General features: G+C 48.4%; 1 protein-coding gene across 1 annotated transcript in view; it reads right to left on the reverse strand.

The window, feature by feature from the left end:
• Positions 1–3548: 3548 nt before the first annotated feature.
• The window catches only part of ube2l3b (ubiquitin-conjugating enzyme E2L 3b), a 14054-nt gene continuing 3520 nt past the window's right edge, over positions 3549–14082 (reverse strand). Inside the window, exons 2-4 of the mRNA XM_080532643.1 lie at positions 9645–9740; positions 7533–7719; positions 3549–3731 (exon numbers count right to left, since the gene is read on the reverse strand). Coding sequence (XP_080388769.1) covers positions 3577–3731; positions 7533–7719; positions 9645–9740 — 438 coding nt within the window. The 3' untranslated portion in view covers positions 3549–3576. The remainder of the gene's footprint in view (positions 3732–7532; positions 7720–9644; positions 9741–14082) is intronic.

Here is a 14082-nt window from a genome sequence, read left to right on the forward strand (position 1 = left end):
GAGAGAGACAGACAGAGTGACAGAGAGAGACATACAGAGAGATAGACAGAGAGACACAGACAGAGAGAGAGAGACAGAGAGACAGACAGACAGAGAGAATGAGAGAGAGAGACAGAGCGTTACAATGAGCTAACCCTCCCATCCCTACCTCCCCCGGCCTCCCCCAGACCACCACAGCCCCTCCCTGCCTTTGTTAGGCTAACAGCCGGCCGGAGCTAATTATACCAGAGGATGTACCCTGGTCTGACAGGAAGCTTGGACCCCGTCTCCTTCCTGTCTCTCTCTCTCTCTCTCACACACACACTCACACACACACACAAATAATACAAAAGGACATCACACCAAACTCTGACAGCTGAGCCCCTGTTGATGTTCCATGATGTCACTGTGATGTCACTCTGGAGGCACAAAGGACCTGAATCAGAAGCAGCGTTGTAACGGACCTATCGCTAAGCCACGCCCCAAAATAGAAACTGTCCAATCATATCACAGCAAAAGTCACTACAGGCAGAAAACTCAGACAAACAACTCGCTAATATCTGATGGTGAAAAGCTTCGAGACTAAATATTCTTAAATATGATATATATATATATATATAATTTAAAAAACATGTCTATTACTTGCTGTGGTAAATCAGAAATCAGACATTAGCCAACTCCCGCCATTGTAAGTCATTGAATGTCAGTCAGTCACTGTCAGTGAAGCGTTGTTTGTTTGTCCGAGTTTTCAAAGGGAAGCACACACACTCACCCACTACCTCACCCACCCCCCCACCTCTCCTCCCTCCCCTCACCTCCACCACACAGACAGAGAGCACACACCCACTCACTACCTCACACCCACCCCTCCTCCCTCCCACAGACAGACAGAGAGACAGAGAGGTCACATGGTTAACCATCTTTATTAAGAAATCATATTTGAACCGAATCACATCTTCTGCTGTTCCACTCGGCGCTCCGCTCGTCTGGTCTGGACCCTGGGCCCGACCCTCTGACCCTGGACCGCCCAGAGTCCAGCCCCCCCCCCCCCAGGTGATTGGTCCACCCCCCCCCCCCCCCCTCTGGGTCCCCCCCAGGCCAGAGTCTACCCCCCCCAGGGGTGAGTCTACTCTAGGTTCTAGGACCACCTGAGGTAGCTCTTTGGTCCACCCTGGGGCTCCCCCTGACAGCTAAGCTAGTCCTCCTGTAGGGGGCGATGGAGGAAGTCCGCCTGAAAGCTAAGCTAGGAGCAGTACTAGCGTTATCTAGCAGCACTAGCCTTAACTAGTAGCACTAGTGTTAACTAGCCTTAACTAGCAGCACTAGTGTTAACTAGCCTTAACTAGCAGCACTAGTGTTAACTAGCCTTAACTAGCAGCACTAGTGTTAACTAGCCTTAACTAGCAGCACTAGTGTTAACTAGCCTTAACTAGCAGCACTAGTGTTAACTAGCCATAACTAGCAGCACTAGTGTTAACTAGCAGCAGGGGCGTGCGACGGGCTAACTGCTCTAAGTCGTTAACCTGTAGTCACTACTAGGGGGAGATGGGGCTGCAGTTACCTGTAGTCACCACTAGGGGGAGATGGGGCTGCAGTTACCTGTAGTCACCACTAGGGGGAGATGGGGCTGGATGGGACTTCTGTCTACAATGCAAAACCCCATCAGGAAGGAAGCTGGTAGAGACTTGCAAGTCTGAGAAGCAGGCAGATTATAAATCAGTAACTATAAACCCTACTCTTAGAAAGGCCTAGGGAACACAGTTATTATCCTTCAAACCAATCACACAGGGGGGGCGGGGCTTGATCACACACGAGTCCTGAACCTTCCTTCTGCTTTGTTTTGATCATTTTAGAAACAACGTCATGGTAACATCGTCATGGTAACATCGTCATGGTAACAATATAGGCGGCCATGTGGTCTACGGCTGCCTACTCTGGGGGGCGGGGCCACACAGTGAGGGGGAGGGGCCTGAGCAGGGGGGGCGGGGCTTGATCCACAGAACACAGTGCAACTCCAGAAAGCAGAGAAGAAGAAGAAGGAGAAGAAGAAGAAGAACGAGAAGAAGGAGGAGTGAGGAGAAGAAGGAAGAGAAGAAGGAGAAGGAGAAGAAGAAGAAGGAGTGAGGAGGGAGGAGGAGAAGGAGTGAGGAGAAGGAGGAGGAGGAGAAGGAGTGAGGAGGAGAAGAAGGAGGAGGAGAAGGAGGAGGAGGAGAAGAAGGAGAAGAAGGAGGAGTGAGGAGGGAGGAGGAGAAGGAGTGAGGAGGAGGAGGAGAAGGAGTGAGGAGGAGAAGAAGGAGGAGGAGAAGAAGGAGGAGAAGAAGGAGGAGTGAGGAGGAGGAGAAGTGAGAAGAAGGAGAAGGAGGAGGAGAAGGAGGAGGAGGAGTGAGGAGGAGAAGAAGGAGGAGTGAGGAGGAGAAGGAGGAGTGAGGAGGAGAAGGAGAAGGAGGAGGAGGAGAAGGAGGAGTGAGGAGGAGAAGGAGGAGGAGTGAGGAGGAGAAGGAGAAGGAGGAGAAGGAGTGAGGAGGAGAAGGAGGAGGAGTGAGGAGGAGGAGAAGGAGGAGGAGTGAGGAGGAGAAGGAGGAGTGAGGAGGAGAAGGAGAAGGAGGAGTGAGGAGGAGAAGGAGAAGGAGGAGTGAGGAGGAGAAGGAGGAGTGAGGAGGAGGAGAAGGAGAAGGAGAAGGAGGAGGAGAAGGAGGAGGAGGAGAAGGAGAAGGAGAAGGAGGAGGAGGAGGAGAAGGAGGAGGAGGAGAAGGAGGAGGAGAAGGAGGAGGAGAAGGAGAAGAAGAAGAATTCATTGAAGGAAACATTTCACCCCACACGCCCTGGGGGCGTGGCTCTCTGGGCGGCCATCTTACCTTTCTACGCTTTTAGTTTTTCGTAAGACATTTTATTTTTGGGGTGTGAACAGAACAGGCCGTGAGAGACGACAGGAGGATCAGAACATCAGAATACCAAAAAAGGACAACAACCAACCACCACTCTTCTTTTTTCCCTTCTTCCTGTCCTCCTTTTGGGGACATGGGGACTATGAGAGGCCTGTTACTGCAGCAGTGACTCACTCTTCCTCTTTACTTTAAACACTAACTAAAACATTGTACACATTTGCTTTTTTTTGTTCTCCCCCCCCACCCCCCTCTATATATATTTTTGTTTTTTTTCACCTTTTTTGTTTTTTTAGTTCTCCATCTTTAACATGAAGCTCTCTAAACACTTTTTTTTTTTCATCTTTTTCTTTTTTTTCTTTTTTAATTTAAGAAAATAGTAGAAAGTTAGTAACGGCTTTATAAGCCAGGAGTAGGAGGAGGAGGAGGAGGAAGAAGAGGAGGAGGAGGAGGAGGAAGAGGCGAATCCTGTCTGATCCACAGAGAGTCCAGCGTGGGGGGGTTGGGGGGGGGCACGGAGGGGAGGGGTGCTCCTGGGCTGCTAGGGAGACGTGAGTGTGTTGAGGGGGAGGGAGGGATGAGGAGAGGAATGGGGAAGGGGGTGAGTAAAGAGAGAGATGGGGGAGGGAGATATTTGGTTGGGCAGGTGGCTGGGGGCGGGGGGGGGGGGGGCAGGGGCAGGGGGGGTAAGGGAACACACTCGTCAGGTATATTATCAGTCCAGTGGCCGCTTCTCCCCGTGTTTCTTTGTAAACTCCTCGGCGTTCTTAAAGAACTTTTTCCGGTCCTTGGAGTATTCCTCTGCTAGGTCGGCCCGCAGGGGGTGCTCAGGCTGGGGGTCGTTGACCAAGGCGATGAGGGACTGGATCACTGTAGGAGACAACAGAGGGTCACATGGTCAATGGACCGCTCACAAATGCATTTGGTTGTACTCTGTGCAATGACCAACTTTAAATCCCCTTTCCTCCAGCTCTTGCATGGTAGTTCTGGTAAAGCCTGGTACACACAAAGATCTTCTAAACCTTAACAGATGTGTTATCTGAGAGACCCCATACATGGAGATACAAAATCATGGATTGAACAGTATTGATCGTATTGTGTGTGGTGTGCGATTAACATGTGCATGCTGTCTGTACTGTAGGTGCAGTTTAACATGTGCATGCTGTCTCTGTACTGTAGGTGCAGTTTAACATGTGCACGCTGTCTCAGACATCAAGGGATGACGTGAGCGTCGCATAATTGTGTGTGTGTGTGTGTCTACGTGGGTGTGTGTGTGTCTACGTGGGTGTGTGTGTATCTGTGTGTCTACGTGTGTGTGTGTGTGTCTACGTGTGTGTGTGTCTGTGTGTCTACGTGGGTGTGTGTCTGTGTGGTGTGTGTGTGTCTGTGTGTCTACGTGGGTGTGTGTGTCTGTGTGTCTACGTGGGTGTGTGTGTCTACGTGTGTGTGTGTGTGTGTGTCTGTGTGTCTACGTGGGTGTGTGTGTGTCTGTGTGTCTACGTGGGTGTGTGTATACTATCTGTGTGTCTACGTGTGTGTGTGTGTGTGTCTGTGTGGTGTGTGTGTGTGTCTGTGTGTCTACGTGGGTGTGTGTGTGTATCTGTGTGTCTACGTGGGTGTGTGTGTGTCTGTGTGTCTACGTGGGTGTGTGTGTCTGTGTGTCTACGTGGGTGTGTGTATCTGTGTGTCTACGTGGGTGTGTGTGTGTATCTGTGTGTCTACGTGGGTGTGTGTATCTGTGTGTCTACGTGGGTGTGTGTATCTGTGTGTCTACGTGGGTGTGTGTGTGTATCTGTGTGTCTACGTGGGTGGGTGTGTGTGTGTCTGTGTGTCTACGTGGGTGTGTGTAGGCCGACGTAAGCTTTGCTCTCCGCAGCATGTTTGAACAGTGGCGCATAAAACGCAGAAGGAACAGAAGAACAGAAGGAGAGTCACCCTATCGTGATTGGCTGTGAGAGTCACCCTATCGTGATTGGCTGTGAGAGAGTCACCCTATCGTGACTGAACATGGGTTCCGTTCGCTCCCAGGCGTTTTAAAATGTCGGGGGCGGAGCCAAGTGGACATGGGGGCGGAGCCAAGGGGACAAGGCACCGCTCTGCCGTTCTTCGGGGAGAACCCGAACCCGTTGCCGTGGGCAACAGCCGACATTTTATATTTTTGTTTTTCTTAAAGGTTCAGGTTTTTTTTTGTAGGGCAGTTCCTCTCATATTTTTTTCTTTTTATTGGACAGAGTTAGTGAAGACAGACAGGAAGGTAAGGAAAGGACAGAGTTAGTGAAGACAGACAGGAAGGTAAGGAAAGGGGGGCATGTCAGCAGGGCATGGGCCGGATTCTAACCCACATGGGCATATGTGTGCACTGTAGACCACGGTGCTGGACATGTACGTTTTAATGTAATGTTGTTATGTTTAATGTTTTATCCAAAGAGACTTACAATCAGAGATTACAGGGACAGTCTGAGGGTTAGACAGTCTCCCTGGAGTAACTGAGGGTCAGACAGTCTCCCTGGAGTAACTGAGGGTCAGACAGTCTCCCTGGAGTAACTGAGGGTTAGACAGTCTCCCTGGAGTAACTGAGGGTTAGACAGTCTCCCTGGAGTAACTGAGGGTTAGACAGTCTCCCTGGAGTAACTGAGGGTTAGACAGTCTCCCTGGAGTAACTGAGGGTTAGACAGTCTCCCTGGAGTAACTGAGGGTTAGACAGTCTCCCTGGAGTAACTGAGGGCCTTACTCAGGGGGCAGACTAGTGGTGGTGTTCCCAGGTGGGATCTGAACTCATGACCTTCTGATCACCGGTCCAACTCAGTATGCACTAGACGCCACCACAGCACGGCTCAAGGCAGGACGTGAACAATAGCGATGGCTGAATAATCACACAGTGTTGGCTCGGTTCTGACCCACGCGTCAGCCTTCACGTTTCTCCAGCCTAGTGACGGCATCACTGTGCCAATGCTCAGCCCAGCTTCTGGAACAGCTTATCTCTCTCTCTCACACACACACACACACAGACACAGACAGACACAGACAGACACACACACACACTCACACTCACACAGACACACACACACACACTCACACTCACACAGACACAGACACACAGACACACACACAGACACACACACACACACACACAGAGACAGACACACACAGACAGAGACACAGACACGCACACACACACACACACACACACACACACAGAGAGACACAGACACTAGGGCTGTTACGATTAGTCGACTACGTCAATACGTCGACTTGCGTAATGTGTGAGTCGGTGCGTCGTAAAAAAACAAGATGGCTGCGTTTTTTTGTTTTTGTTTGTTTTTTTACAAAAAAAGAAAACAATGTGGTGGACTGTAAACTGTGCAAAAATGAAATGGCCTATCACAGCAGTACGTCTGCAATGAACGAGCACCTCAAGCGAAAGCATCCTGGAGCTCTTTGTGAAGACAGCCGCAAGATAGCACCACCAGTGTTTCCTCTACATGCATTTCATCGTGGCGGGCCGCCACGATGGAATTTCCTCCGCCACCATTCAGATTTCTCAAAAAAAAAAAAAAAAGGGATTTAGGCCGCTTTTCAGACCTTCACAGCGCTAGACACACCCACAAGCGCGAAGCGACGCGCTTGCAAAACTGTTTTGTGATTGGTCGAATACATCTAGGCTGCGTCTAGTCTACAAACTACGATCCTCCACTCCTATCACCGTGGACACAGCAAGGAGCGAATTCCCGGGATTCACGTGTCCGGAAAGAGTCGTGGGAGACGATTTTTTTATTGACAACGGAATTACATGCTGGAAAAACATGCAGACACAGACAATAAGAGACACACGGGAGAAGCGGTAAGCGCTACCCGCCACCATTGTAAAAGCGCTACCCGCCACCATTGTAAAAATTCCTGGAGGAAACACTGACCACCGTAAGTCACCGTTGTATTTCTGTTCACTTTTCCGGCCGTGTATGAGTGAAAAATGGATAGCTACTAGCTAATGTTACACAAGCAATGTAGCTCACCACAGTTTGTATGTCTTGTCTTCTGGTGTTAGTAACGTTAGCTATGTAGCTGGCTAGCTACGGTAGCCTATTGTCATTGTGGTGCTCGCACCTACTGTACGTTATCTAGCTCGTAGCTCGCATGCTACGTTAGCATCAATTTAGCTAATCATAACATAGCAGCGAGAGTAACGTTAGCTAGCCATGTAGCTACTAGCTAGCTATGTGTTGTGGTGATGGACAGACTTCTAAATGGCCATGTTGGCATTCAAGTTGGCTAAACATAGCAGTGAGGTGGAAATTAAGGGGCCTACACATGATAAGATTTTTTTTTTTTTTTTTTTTTGGAACAGTATATATTTTTTGGGGACTAATCATCAAATTAGTCGTTAGACTAATCGACTAACCGAAAAAATAATCGCTAGATTAATCGTTAGAAAAATAGTCGTTTGGGACAGCCCTAACGGACACACACACACACACACCCCACCCTCCTTCCCTCGCACACACACCCTACCCCCCTTACACACACACCCACCCCACCCTCCCTCCCTCCCTCACACACCACCCTCCCTCCCTCACACACACACACACCCTACCCCCCTCACACCCCACCCTCCCCCCCTCCCTCACACACACACACACACACCGCCCCCCCCCCCCCCACACACACACCCACCTTGGTCAGTTTTGGTGGCAGGCTTCCAGTTCTCGGCGCTGATGACGGGCAGGCAGACCTGGCCCTTCTCGTCGATGTTGGGGTGGTAGATCTTGGTCTTGAAGGTGATCTTGGGGGGCTTGAAGGGGTACTCGGCCGGGAAGATTATCTCGATCCGGAACGCACCTTTGTCGTAAGGAGGGTTGTCCTGTGGAAGAGGAGGGAGGGGGGGAGAGAGAGAGACAGAGAGTGAGTGAGAGAGAGAGACAGTGAGAGACAGTGAGAGAGAGAGAGAGAGACAGAGAGAGAGAGAGAGAGAGAGAGTGAGAGACAGTGAGAGACAGTGAGAGAGAGAGAGAGAGAGAGAGAGAGTGAGAGAGAGACAGTGAGAGAGAGAGAGAGAGAGAGAGACAGTGAGAGAGAGAGAGAGAGAGAGAGAGAGAGAGACAGTGAGAGACAGTGAGAGACAGTGAGAGAGAGAGAGAGTGAGAGAGAGAGAGAGAGAGTGAGAGAGAGAGAGAGTGAGAGAGAGAGAGAGAGAGAGAGAGTGAGAGTGAGAGAGAGAGAGAGAGAGAGAGAGAGTGAGAGAGAGAGAGAGTGAGAGACAGTGAGAGACAGTGAGAGAGAGAGAGAGAGAGAGAGAGTGAGAGACAGTGAGAGAGAGAGAGAGTGAGAGACAGTGAGAGACAGTGAGAGAGAGAACGAGAGAGAGAGAGAGAGAGAGAGAGAGTGAGAGACAGTGAGAGACAGTGAGAGAGAGAGAGAGAGACAGTGAGAGACAGTGAGAGAGAGAGAGAGAGAGAGAGAGAGAGAGTGAGAGAGAGAGAGAGAGAGAGAGTGAGAGACAGTGAGAGACAGTGAGAGAGAGAGAGAGAGAGAGAGAGAGAGAGACAGTGAGAGACAGTGAGAGAGAGAGAGAGTGAGAGAGAGAGAGAGAGAGAGACACACACAACATGGTGGAACACCGTCCTGTTGACCCCCCCACGCCCAGGAGGAGATGTGACAGGACAGGAGGACATCAGGTGGACGTCAGGGGGAGGTTGGTAGAGGTAGCAATTAAAGAGGCCCAGCCTCCGACTTTAAATCGCTTTTTTATTCAATCGATGGGAAAGACATTGGATCGCACTCGGGAGCACATGGGAGAAATAATCGATGACTTAATAACAGGGTTCCCACACCTTCTGAAACATCAAATTCAAGCACTTTTCAAGGACTTCCAAGACTCAATTCCCTCAAATTCAAGGACCCAACACGGCATAGTTTGAGACAGATCTAGATGAGGATTTATATAATAGGAACTATCCGCTCACAGACAACAATTAAAAAGAGAGGCATGAATGTGTTACACTAGATGGTCTCTTGCCTTCTCTACCACAGCACAGCAGAACAATATATTGTGAAATATGTGTAAAGTTAAGCAATACAGAGACTTATTTACTAGTTGACGAGCTATGTAAAACAGTTTTGAATATACATAGGTTTTTTTAGAGAGAGAGAGAGAGAGAGAGAGAGAGAGAGAGAGAGAGAGAGAGAGAGAGAGAGAGAGAGAGAGAGGGGGGAATTCAAGCACTTTCGATGACCCATGTCTATTTTCAAAAACTTTTAAGACCTCGATTTTTCTTCTTCTCAAATTCACAAACTTTCAAGGATTTCAAGGACCTGTGGGAACCCTGTAATAAGCGCTGCAGAAATGAGAGAAGTGCAATAATAACAACCATAGTCAGGGTGTAAACAGGAATCTTGAGGTTAATTTCAATACCTTTCTAAGACTTTTTAAAGACCTTGTCAATATTTTTCCAGACCTCACCGCCACTTGGAGCTGTAACCGTTTACATCAGTGACACCTTTAACTTAACAGTTTTAGTTTGCAATAGACTAGACCACTGTCATACAACACAATTTCCGGTTCATCTTTGTTTTTTAATAAAACTAATAAATTCACAAACTTTTACTAAAAGTTTTTAGGACTCAAACTCTTTGGACAGAGTCTAATTCAGAAAAATACATTCTTAAAAACACAATTTTAACACTTATTAATTAAGGGTCTTGATTTTCCCAAAATTGATTTATCAACTTTTAATACTTTTCAAGACACCGCGGATACCCTGAATTAATAACAACCACAGTACTTACAGGCACGATGAGACCCTGCCATGTCAATATGTTTGATTCATCCACAATGATGTTTCTGAAATTTTTCATTCCTGACTTGCGAATTTCATCAAGTTCCTGAGAGAGGGAGAAAAGAAAAAAGACAAAAAAAAAGACAAAAGTGAAATGTGAGATCAGAAGCTCTTCTGGTTCTGCTGTTGTCAGGCAGAGAACATAACAGAAGTATACTGTTGATTTCAAACATGTTTGCATCAATTACAACAACATGATGAGGTCAGAAATGATGACATTATATCAGTGTCAACACTTAGTGATTACAAAGCACGTAAGCTGTCAAGACCCCAAGTAGGATTTGTCTGTGTTAGGGTGTGTGTGTGTGTGTGTGTGGAAAGGGTGGGGGGGTTGTTTAAAAAGAGGGGGTATAGTGTTGCTCTTGCTCCTGTTCTTAAATGTATAACCCTTTGAAAGACAATAATAAATATACTAACTTCTAAAAATAATAATTTAATAAGACACCAAGTAGGAGAACTGGGCGGTCTGGGTTTCGTTTTACTACTCCTCCTCCTCCTGATGTGAGAGTGCTAGCAAGCTAAATGCTACAGCTGATGATTAGATGACAGCTAGGCTATCCCTAAGACAGCTACTAATGACACCTGGCTAAACGGACCAGTGAAAAAGGACGTTTTCTGAAGCTAGTATTATTCTGGGAATCGAAACTCCAGAAAAAAAAAAAAAAAAAACGACACCAGACCCATACACTTCCACACCCTAATGTGTGTGCTAGCTGACGCTACAGCTAGTTAGCTCGCTAGGTGGCTCTCAGGGACATCGTGTGACAGATGACGCTACAGCTAGTTAGCTCGCTAGGTGGCTCTCAGGGACATCGTGTGACAGATGACGCTACAGCTAGTTAGCTCGCTAGGTGGCTCTCCGGGACGTCGTGTGACAGATGACGCTACAGCTAGTTAGCTCGCTAGGTGGCTCTCCGGGATGTTGTTGGCCAGCTAAACGTTCGCCAGATAAGACATCTGATCAAAACAACACGTTGATGTGTTTAATGTGCTTTATACCGCGTCTGTCTGTGTGTTTCTGGGGTTATAAGGGAGGCAGTGAGCTTGTATGAGCCCGTTGTTAACAACAACACAACGCCCCAGCCTTGTGCACATCCAGACTTTATATAAACTACCTCACTGTACATAACAACTGTCTATACCTCTAAACTACACTGTCCTCGTTCAGTCGTTGTATATTATTCGCCCAGGGTAAATAATAATAATAATAATAATACGCCATGAGGCGTAGCATTTATTGCGAGAGGCCGAGGAAGAAACAGCCCTCCTGGCAAAGAAACTCGTACTTTCTGAAAATGTGAAAATGTCAATTTCAAGAGAAAATGTTCCGTTTCACTTCTCGACTGAGATGGAGTCAACAGCAGCGCAGCGTTTAGCTGCACATCACTGCAGTTTAGCTACACGTTCCCTTTGACTGTTGAAACACATCCAGACGAGAGCGCTCAGCGTTGAGGTGAGACACCAGCTAGGGGTAGTGGTGGTCTAGTAGAGGGGTAGTGGTGGTCTAGTAGAGGGGGTAGTGGTGGTCTAGTAGGGGGGTAGTGGTGGTCTAATAGGGGGGGTAGTGGTGGTCTAGTAGGGGGGTAGTGGTGGTCTAGTAGAGGGGGTAGTGGTGGTCTAGTAGGGGGGGTAGTGGTGGTCTAGTAGGGGGGGTAGTGGTGGTCTAGTAGGGGGGGGTAGTGGTGGTCTAGTAGAGGGGGTAGTGGTGGTCTAGTAGGGGGGGTAGTGGTGGTCTAGTAGGGGGGGGTAGTGGTGGTCTAGTAGAGGGGGTAGTGGTGGTCTAGTAGGGGGGGGTAGTGGTGGTCTAGTAGAGGGGGTAGTGGTGGTCTAGTAGGGGGGGTAGTGGTGGTCTAGTAGGGGGGGTAGTGGTGGTCTAGTAGGGGGGTAGTGGTGGTCTAGTAGGGGGGTAGTGGTGGTCTAGTAGGGGGGGTAGTGGTGGTCTAGTAGGGGGGGGTAGTGGTGGTCTAGTAGGGGGGGTAGTGGTGGTCTAGTAGGGGGGGTAGTGGTGGTCTAGTAGGGGGGGTAGTGGTGGTCTAGTAGGGGGGGTAGTGGTGGTCTAGTAGGGGGGGTAGTGGTGGTCTAGTAGGGGGGGTAGTGGTGGTCTAGTAGAGGGGGTAGTGGTGGTCTAGTAGGGGGGGTAGTGGTGGTCTAGTAGGGGGGGTAGTGGTGGTCTAGTAGGGGGGGTAGTGGTGGTCTAGTAGGGGGGGGTAGTGGTGGTCTAGTAGGGGGGGTAGGGATGGACGGTTTTTCGGTTAAACCGAAAACCGGGGTTTATAAAAATAGAAACGGTTTTTTATCAAAACCGTCAGAAACCGGATTTTTTTTTTTTTTCCCTATGTTGTTCAAAGAATAAAACTGGAACATGTCACATGTTTGTCGTGTGTGAAAATAACAATGATACAGTCTGAATCTGCCGCGCAATGAGTGAGAGGTTTGGTCAGTTGTGAAGAATAACTGAGGATTAATATCTAATTGGGATTATATTTAAGGGTAACGAATCACTCTATGGGAAAGATAGTTGCCTTCAGTTATTGGTAGATAGGAAAGTGTTTTTACAATTACTCGCTTACATTTAATAAGATCATTTTCGCTGCTCTCTGTAAAGCGCATTGGGTCACTTTTGTGAGAAATGCGCTATAGAAATAAAATGTGATTTGATTTGATATCAATCAATCAATCAAACTTTATTTATGTTCTATAGCACAAATCATGCATTGAATGTAACTCCAAGTGCAGTATTTACTAAACCACAATATAATAAAACAAGAGCTATACGGATCAAGAGTGTTTGTGCACAGCGCCACTGTGTGTGAAGGCGCTACTGAAAGTGATGACAGAACGCATGTCTCAGAAGATACGCGGTCACTTAGTGACGCAAAGGTAGTTCTGTATTTATCTCTATCTGTATTAGTACATTTATTTAGAAAGCTCTATTTTGACAGCTCTACCATGGGCACTTTTATTTTGATGGGGCATTCTTTGTTGATTGACTTACGACAGTTCAGGACGAGTCAGTCTCGCGGCATGTGGTTTTTATGAAAAGCTTTAAGTATGTTCACTGCATAATTCTAAGTCTAATATTTCAGTGATTATTGAGCAGTATTCAAATATTTAAATACATTGAGCAGCAGCTGAAACTTTGTCTAAGAACCAAGATATTGAGAAAGCAGTTCATTCAATGAAGACGCTGTTCCAAGAGATGATCTTCCGTGCAGGCGTGCACCCTGGATCAGCGGAGCTGGTGTGTTAAGTGTTCATGTGTTTTCATGTATGGTGTAGCTTACAAAAGTCTGCCTTTCCACTTATATTTGTGAAACAAAGTAGCCTAAATGTGTTGCGACTGTGCTTACGGTGTTTTAATGGTGTTCGACATGAGTGTATTGTAGCAGTAGGGCTCAATTATTTGAAATTGTCGCTCTTTTTTTTTTTTTTTTTTTTTTTTTTTTTAGTTTTTCGGTTAACCGGAAAACCGCGGTTTTAGTCTTTGATGGTTTTTCGGTTTCAATAATTGGAAACCGTCCATCCCTAAGGGGGGGGTAGTGGTGGTCTAGTAGGGGGGTAGTGGTGGTCTAGTAGGGGGGTAGTGGTGGTCTAGTAGGGGTAGTGGTGGTCTAGTAGGGGGGTAGTGGTGGTCTAGTAGAGGGGGTAGTGGTGGTCTAGTAGAGGGGGTAGTGGTGGTCTAGTAGAGGGGGTAGTGGTGGTCTAGTAGGGGGGTAGTGGTGGTCTAGTAGGGGGGGTAGTGGTGGTCTAGTAGAGGGGGTAGTGGTGGTCTAGTAGGGGGGGGTAGTGGTGGTCTAGTAGGGGGGTAGTGGTGGTCTAGTGGGGGGGTAGTGGTGGTCTAGTAGAGGGGGTAGTGGTGGTCTAGTAGAGGGGGTAGTGGTGGTCTAGTAGAGGGGGTAGTGGTGGTCTAGTAGGGGGGTAGTGGTGGTCTAGTAGGGGGGGTAGTGGTGGTCTAGTAGAGGGGGTAGTGGTGGTCTAGTAGAGGGGGTAGTGGTGGTCTAGTAGGGGGCGGTAGTGGTGGTCTAGTAGGGGGGGTAGTGGTGGTCTAGTAGGGGGGGTAGTGGTGGTCTAGTAGGGGGGGTAGTGGTGGTCTAGTAGGGGGGTAGTGGTGGTCTAGTAGGGGGGTAGTGGTGGTCTAGTAGGGGGGTAGTGGTGGTCTAGTAGAGGGGGTAGTGGTGGTCTAGTAGGGGGGTAGTGGTGGTCTAGTAGGGGGTAGTGGTGGTCTAGTAGGGGGGGTAGTGGTGGTCTAGTAGGGGGGGTAGTGGTGGTCTAGTAGAGGGGGTAGTGGTGGTCTAGTAGGGGGGTAGTGGTGGTCTAGTAGAGGGGGTAGTGGTGGTCTAGTAGGGGGGTAGTGGTGGTCTAGTAGGGGGTAGTGGTGGTCTAGTAGG

Source organism: Nansenia antarctica (assembly GCF_963989245.1).
Source record: "Nansenia antarctica genome assembly, chromosome: 5".
NCBI lineage: Eukaryota > Metazoa > Chordata > Actinopteri > Argentiniformes > Microstomatidae > Nansenia > Nansenia antarctica.